The sequence below is a fragment of the Andrographis paniculata genome, unplaced genomic scaffold, assembly GCF_009805555.1.
Source record: "Andrographis paniculata isolate CXL003 unplaced genomic scaffold, ASM980555v1 Contig62END, whole genome shotgun sequence".
NCBI lineage: Eukaryota > Viridiplantae > Streptophyta > Magnoliopsida > Lamiales > Acanthaceae > Andrographis > Andrographis paniculata.
Genome location: NW_026137598.1, coordinates 3,311,613 through 3,320,406, shown reverse-complemented (window position 1 = coordinate 3,320,406; position 8,794 = coordinate 3,311,613). Strand labels below are relative to the sequence as shown.

General features: G+C 27.7%; 1 protein-coding gene across 1 annotated transcript; it reads right to left on the bottom strand.

Moving 5' to 3' along the window:
- Nucleotides 1-6,429: 6,429 nt before the first annotated feature.
- LOC127260512 (uncharacterized) lies at nucleotides 6,430-7,884 on the bottom strand. The gene has a single exon (XM_051288245.1). It carries the CDS (start codon nucleotides 7,735-7,737, stop codon nucleotides 6,586-6,588), a length of 1,152 nt encoding a protein of 383 aa, XP_051144202.1. The 5' UTR covers nucleotides 7,738-7,884; the 3' UTR covers nucleotides 6,430-6,585.
- Nucleotides 7,885-8,794: the final 910 nt, after the last annotated feature.

Sequence of the window (8,794 nt, the reverse complement as noted above, 5' to 3'; positions counted from 1 at the left end):
ATGCAATTTAAGAAAATTTAGTTTATATAGTTACTTAGTTTGATTAGTTAATGTAATATTTGTAATAAAATGTCATTTATTTATTTTTATTTGATGTAATATTGAAATAAAAGTTAAAATATTTATTTTTTTAATTTTTTTAATATTTAATATTTTATTTATTAAATTTTTTTTAAAAAAAAATTATATTGATTGCATGCAATTAGATAAAATAATAATAATAATAATTTGAATAATTTAAATACCAATTAACAGTCATAATAATAAAATTTTTAATATAAACAATACATCAAATTTATCGAATTTGATTGTTGGTAGAAATAGTTAGATATTACATACCAAAATTTATAATGTATATCTTATATATTGTACCACAATTTTTTATGCGCTATTTTAGTGTACTGAGACATTGTACTAATAATTTGGTATATCGAATTTATAGATGAAAAATATTGAATTACCGAAATAGCGCATATTGTACAAAAAAATACCGAAAATACCAAATTTTGATATACCGAACTTTTTCGGTATGACATCGGTACATTTTTTAATATACCAAAAAAATTTGGTCCATTATACAATATAGTCCGAAATTATTGGTATACAGTATCGAGTCATTTTTACGTTGAAATATCGAAATTAAAAATAAATTTATAATTCAGCATCAATATACTAAATATATACCAATATATCGAATACTAAAATATGAAACTGTATATGGTATTTTCGGTATATAATACCAAAAATGCTAAAATTATATACAATTACCATTGTGAAAAAGTTCGGTACGGTATCGTACCATATAAAAATTTACTATATACAATAATTTTGATATTTTTAGTATTTTTTATACGGTACATACATTATTTGAGCAAATTGATATTTTCCCCTTTTACTGGTTAACAGAGATAAATGATTTTTTTTTTTTTGTGAAATATAAAAATAAAATTCAAAATTTAATCTAATTATTAACTAATTTTCAATCGTAAAATATTCAATCAAATATTTTTTATATTATTTAAAAATTAATTTAAAATTTTAAATATCACATAAATACTTATTTATATCATGTTAAATATTTATTTTAATTTTTATTATTCAAAATTCAAACTATACTTTTAAAATTACAATCAAACACAATAAAAGTTAGAGATATTGGTAATTTAATAAAATATAATTAAATTTATAATTGTAATTAATACTTCTATTTACTAACTATTACTATATTGGGTAATGTGACCAATTTCGTGGGAGAGTGACCAATTTTGCCGGACGGCTAAAAGATGAAAGGTGGATCAATTGCGTAGAACCGATGGATTAGTAATATTTATATAATAATAATAAGCAAATGAAGAGAACTTTATGATGTTACAATTATTTATGGTAAACAAATTATTAGTTTAGAATAGATAAGAATAATAAAATAAAAGTACTTTTCCGTCCGACTCTAAGAGTATTTCTCTTTTTGCGTTATTGTACTTAACATTAAAAATATTTTTATATTTATATAATTTTTTGCACAAATGTCATTATAAAACACTAGTAGAAATATTTTTGTCATTTTCCCTGATTTATATTACGTTTTTATATAATAATTAATATTCAAATATCAACACGCAAAAAAATAAATGAGACCTTAGAGCCAGAGGAACAGAGGTAATATTATTTTAGGAATGAGGAAGAATATACTATTTTTCACCCATTTTAATTTACATATTTTTCATTTTTATTTGTCATACTTTAATTGATATCTTTTTATTTTGGATAAAATTTACTAAATTAAAATATATTTTAACAAATATAAATCAACGAATAATATATAATATCATAGATCATGACCAACTCAAAATCTCTTTGTTTTTATCTCTCCTTATAAAATAAATATTTTTATCTATATTTAAAACTCAATATCTTTTTAAAATTAATTTATGTTAATTGTAAATAAATAAATATTTTTTTATTTATCTGTGATATATAAAATTATATTTTTTATAAAATGATATATATATATCACATATATTTTTATTATAATATAATTTTTAAAATATTAGTATTTTTATGAATTTCTAATAAGAAATAATAAAGGGAAACAAAATACTCGTGCAGTGCAGCAAATTTCTTGGCTCAGTATACTTTCAATTATTACTTTCATTTTGTATAGTTCATTGATTGTGGCCCACATGACAAGAAAATAGATGATTGATTATCAAAATTAGGGTTGGCAAACGGATCGGGTTCAGGTTCGGGTCAACTTAAATGGAATAGAAAATCTTTGATTTGAACCTGATTTATTTAATTAAATTGGTTGATATTTACAATTTTAACCTGACTTTTTATTAATCGAGTCAATCTAAATTTGACTCATATAACCCGTTTAAATTAAAATTTATATTAACATAATTTTCAAATGCATAATATATATACATATTAAAGCAAAAAAATTATTATAAATATCATGGAACCGATATTCAAGAATTAAATTAACAAACACTACATAATACTACACAACACAATCCTTTATTTTTTATTGTTTATTTTTATAAAATTGGCCATAAATATTAAATTGTATTGATAAAATTTTAAAAATATATTTAAATTTAAAAAAATATTAATTAAACAGGTTAGACGGATTATTTTTAAATCGAAAATATAGATCTTAACATAACACATTTAATTAAATTGGTTAAACATGTTTGACCCAATTATTAATTGGGTCAAAAATCTCAACCCAAACTCAACTATTTCAGGTAAGGTTCGGGTTGAATTAAACGAGTTTGACCCAATTATTAATTAGGTCGAAAATTTCAACCCAAACCCAACTATTTCATATCAGGTTCGGGTCGGGTTACCAAATCGGACTAATTTTTGCGTCAAAATACATATACAAATAAAAAATATTTATGATAAAAATAATAATTAGCCGTAAATACAATACTCCCTCTGTCCCGGAACTAAATATCCATTTGTTTTTTGCACATAGTTTTAAAAATATTAGTATTATATTGGGATATAATATGAATAAAATAAAAATGACTAAAATAACCTTATTAGTATGTGTGATATAAAGGTAATGATATTTGTGTAATATAAATATTTGTAATGTCAGGTAAATAATACAATTATTTAAAAAAAAAATAAATACTTTGCCATAGGACGAACTAAAATAAAAAAATTGATATTTTGCTAGGAGACTAACCTCCCAGTTAGGATTGTTACGTGGGCAGTCAGATCGAAATCACGTGCAATCGATAGCCACTTTGTGACATTATACTCCCAATGCACATCACCCTCCGTTTTTTTATTTACAATTAATTGATAATAATAGGCAAAAATGCATATACGCTCACGTTGCAGATAGTTTACTAATATAAATAATGATATACTTTATTTACATTAAACATCTATTTTTTTTTTGCACATATTTAATAAATATTATACTCTTTTCGTTCTTTAATAATTTTTTAAAAAAATTTTTGGTCTATTTTATAATAAAATATTTTTTTAATAATTGTATTATCTATCTAATATTACAAATACCGTTCCAATTTACAATATATTATACAAATATCATTACCTTTATAAAATACCATAGTAATAAGATTAGGTTAGTGCTTTTACTTTTATTTCTACTACATTCAAATATAATACTCCCTCCGTCCCAAAACTAAGTATCCATCTGTTTTTTGCACGTAATTTTAGAAATATTAGTATTATATTGGAATATAGTAGGAATAAAGTATAAATGACTAAAATAACCTTATTAGTATATGTGATATAAATGTAATGACATTTATGTAATATATTGTAAGTTGTAAGGGTATTTGTAATGTTAGGTAGAAAGTATAGTTACTAAAAAAATGGATACTTTGTTATGGAACGGACTAAAATGAAAAAATAAATACTTTGTTATGGCCGGAGGAAGTACTAATATTTTTAAAATCCTGTGCAAAAAGCAAATAAATAGATAAATATGATACAGATGGAGTATTTAATAATAATTTATGATAATTTTATATGTAAAAGTTATTTTACTTTTATAATATGCAAAGTTACTATTAAAATATTAATATAAATAAAAATAAAAATAATAATATTTGTAATATTTGGTGAAATTGATATTAACTTTTAAAAAGAAAAAAGATATATGTATTTATATTTGAACCATCAATAATAAATATATATTTTTTTAATTAGATTAAGAGAATATATTATTTTTTGTTTCATGGAATTCACAGTCGTTATTTTTCAACTGCATTTTGAATAAATTTTCAACCGAATCAATGTATATATATATGTGTGTGCATAGAGCTTGTGAATACTATTCATATTTGCAGAGTATTAAATTCGACCGAGAGTTTACTCAGTACATGCTTTCGGTAGCGACTGTGGTTTCCATATTATTATAAAAAAAAAAAAAAAAAAAAAATTATATGTATGTGGATATAAGTCTTCCAACGCGAACATGGATGAAGGAAGGAAGGAAGCAATTGTATTTGTAGCTGTAGGTATAAGAATGGCACGTACTCCCTCTGTCCCGCTACATATGATCTTTTTTTATTTTTGTTAATTTTATCATTCTTAAATATATTTAATAAATATAAATTAATTTAATTAAATTTCTAACATCTTACACATAGGATCAGCTCAAAATTCCTTTATTTTTATCTCTCTTCTTAATTAATATAATTTTTTATCTATATTTAAAACTTCTCATTTTTTATAAAACTAATTTATGGTAATGATAAATAAATAAAAATATAAAATTTTATTATCTATAAAATGATATTCATATTGCATATATTTTTTCGAGATATAATTTTAAAATTTTTAAAATACCAATAATATTATTCATATAAAAAATAATAAACTAATATCATAACTTATTATTAATAACTTACTAATCTATACTACTTAAAAAATTGTGTCCCTGATAAAACATCCATCTCTCGCGGGACATAGGGAGTATTATTTAATTTATAATTTAATTTTATAATTTAATTTAAGTTGAATGAATGATAGGATGCACAGCAGCAAGTTGCATCATCACCCACCCACCCACCCACCTCTCAATACTTCCGTTTGGTTACACAGACAACCAACATGCTTTGCCTTGCCTTGCCAACTATCTGCTAACATCCAGCCATCCCATCATTTATTTTTTATTTTAATTATTCAATTCTGAAATCTGTTGGGAGATCCTATCATTTATAAAATTGAATTGCAATTTCTATTTATCATTAATTGATTTGATTTTTAAGACGTTTCTTTCGATTGAGTTTTGAAAAAAATTGATTTGAATTTAATATTAAAATAATATTTAATGAAATATTATGTTAGAAAAAAAAAATATATTTTTTTCCGACAAATGCATTATTTAAATTGTAAGATTTGAAAAAATTTAGGTAAAAAAGCAGACCATGATCTTTTTGTTTTATTGTATTTTAAAATTGATTTAAAATAAAGTATTGATTTAAATTTTTATTTAAATAATAATTTAATACGATATTTTATATATATAAAAAAGTAGTAGTACTATTCTCACTTTGTTTTTCTAGTAAGTATATTTTTATTGCATAACCAAACTAGATTTTAATTACTTGTATTCGTTAATATTTGTGAAGAAAGTTCGTTCTTTACACGTTCAAATTGCTCGAACTCATTTGAACTAAATTTTAAGTACTTGTGTTATTTAATGCTTCATCTGTTCAGCTACAAAATATATATTTTTTTTATTTTGGAACGTTCAATTTCAAAGTAACTATTTCATTAAATACTATTTTTTTAACAAATACTCTTATTTTATATCACATTATTACTTTTATACCAAAAAGTAAAGATAAAAATGTCATTATACTACTTTTACCTATTTACTATAATTAAAATACTACTTACTCCGTCTCAAAAGTATAATCTTATTGTGTTGGACACGAGATTTAAGGAATATTAATATTATATTTGTAGTTGATAAAAAATAAAGATAAATACATTTTTTGTCCTTGTGGGTATATTAATGTAAAAAATAGAAACAATTATATAATAATAATGAAAAAATAGAAATAATTTTACGGTGATATAATTATTTATAAAAATAAGACTATTTTTTTAAACTTCGTATAAAAATAAACGTATACTTCATGCTTCGACGGAGGAAATATTTTTGAAGCAGTTTTTCTTGATTGTGTTCGGTTTGAATAATTTTGTTCAAAATCATTTGAAAAGTACAATATTTTATTTTATTTTATTTTATAATTAATATATATAGTATTTATTTATTTTTAAATAATAATTTTATATATTTATTTTTTAATGAATGTTGGTAAAACGATACTCGGAGTCATTAGTTAACAAGACGAGCTTATTCATGTTATCGGTTCGACTTGTTTACATTCATAATCGCGAACCGGTCCGAGTCAACTGGCAATGGCAGTATGGCACCCAAAAGCATCAACGTTTATTCACCATTACATTTTTATTTTAGGAAGACACACAACAATTACAAGTATATATATATGTATGGTAATGGAACAATTAAGCCAAGTAGTTACATATATATATATATATATATATTAGAGGTATTTTGAGTTGTTACCTGGAAGACACTGGATTCAGAGCTCTGGCAAAGCCATTCATGGCCGTGTAGCTCTTGGAACTGAACCCTAGACAACCCAATAATCCCTGCCTGTACGGAAGAAACGTCTTCTTCCTCATCTCCTCTGCTTGTGCTCTGTTCGCAGTGTAATGTAATTCATGCGCCGATGGCGATACCGACGTCGATGCTGCTGCTGCTGCTGCTGCTGCTGCTGTGCCATTTCTCCTTTTACTCACAATCTTAGTCTGCTTCATAGTTCCCTTTTTACCATCGCGATTCACTCCGCCGCCTTGCTGCTGCTTCGATTTGGAATTGGAACTATTATTCGACATTGCAGGATTTCTCTTCTCCTTCTCCTTCTCCTTCACTGGTGAAAAGGATAACGAACTCCAGAATCTGTGACCTTCATTTCTTCCTTCGCTCTTGCTTCTGTACAGAAATTCCTTCAGGAACACCCATCGCCTTGAGCTCCTACCGGCGGAGGAAGATCGGGACGCGCACGGTGCTGTTTCGTCGGATCTTTTGTCCTCTTCGCCTTTATCGACGTTCGTACGCGGTGAAACGTTGTTTTGTTGCGTTTCCTCGCCGCTATCGCGCCACTGGAACGACGTCGTAGCGGTTGTTCTGTGCGGAGACATGGATCTGGTCCTCCGGCGCAGAGATCCGGTCCGGAGCTTCAAGTCTCTGCCTCGAGTGAATGTTTGGTCCTCCTCTACGGCGTCGTCTGATTCGATCAGAGGAGCGAGCAGTTGCGGTCGCTGGAGATGTGCGGAGAGCTTCATCGGTCGGATCTGGCCGTTGAAAAATAACTCGTCCGCGGAGGTCATGGATTCCGGCGACGACGCGCCTGTAGAGGGGAATGTGGAGGATAAATCGAACTCGAATGAAGAACTTACTTCCACCACGGCGGCGGAGGAAGAAGCATAGGATTTGAGAGCGACGGTGGAGAGCACAAAGTGTGTGGGACTGGCCGGAGCGCTGTAGTAAAATCCGGCGAGCGGCGTGTCGCGGCCTGGACTGGAAGGAGCGCTGACGAAAGGTGTGGAACAACAGCTGTCGTCTACGTCGTCGGCGTACTCCTCCTCCTCCGCCGCGGTGGCGGTGGCGGTGGCGGTGGCGGTGGCGGGATTTTCGAGCTCGTCTTCCATTTCTGTTGGTTTCTGCGAAAGGTGGTTGAGATGTGAAGAAGTGGGGTTTTATGGGCAGCAAAATTTGGGAGTTGCGCAGATCAAACAGCCCATGAATTTCACCAATATTTCAACTATGCCACTCTCCCATCTCTCCCTTGCATCAATGTAATTAATGTATGGGAATCTCATCATAAATAATTTATCCATTTTATAAAATTATTTTCAAAATTTTCTATTTTAATATTATTTATGTAATTTTTTATAAGAATATAATTGAAATTTTATAGAATTAGTAATATAATTTTTTAATTAATGTAAAAAAGATATATAGCATGGAGTGACATTTGTATTAATAGATAAAAACTAAATAAATATAAATTCTAAAAATAGTTATATTTTATTTTAGTAAATATGGCGTCAGTATATTCTTGTTAGACAAATTCAAATAATAAAATAAAGGGTAAACAGTCCCGACATCTTATTATTTTAGTCTCGTAAGTGGAGCATGTCGCAAACTAGTCCTATAAGTGAAAAATTTTCGATGTTTTAGTCATCCGGCGCTGGAGACGCCCGCGTGGCTCGCCGGAGGTGACGTGTCCAAGTCAGCAGCGATGACCTGGCGGACACGTGGATTTTTTTTTATTCTTTTAATTTTTTTTTAAAACTTATTTTTAATTTTATTTATATATTTTTAATTTTTTAATTTGATTTAATTTAAAAAAATATATTGAAAAAAATAAATAAATCCACGTGTCTGCCAGGTGTCGCTGACCTGGCGGGACACCTGGCGGACACGTCACCTCCGGCGAGCCACGCGGGCATCTCTGGTGCCGGAGGACTAAAACAGAGAAAATTTTTACTTATGGGACTAATTTGCGACATGCTCCACTTACGGCACTAAAATGATAAGGGGGTCCAGTTACGAGACTAAAAAACAGTTTACCCTTTATTCTTTATATAAGGTTGATTACTTCTATGTCTTGTATTGGTGTTTATATGAATCTTGTTGTGTTGTTGCTTATTCCAAACATTTTTTACATTACATGACGCCCGTATGGCATCGTGCGTCACCAAG

What these genes read in the sequence shown, in the direction of transcription:
- LOC127260512 (XM_051288245.1), bottom strand. Translation starts at nt 7,737, where the DNA reads ATGGAAGACGAGCTCGAAAATCCCGCCACCGCCACCGCCACCGCCACC.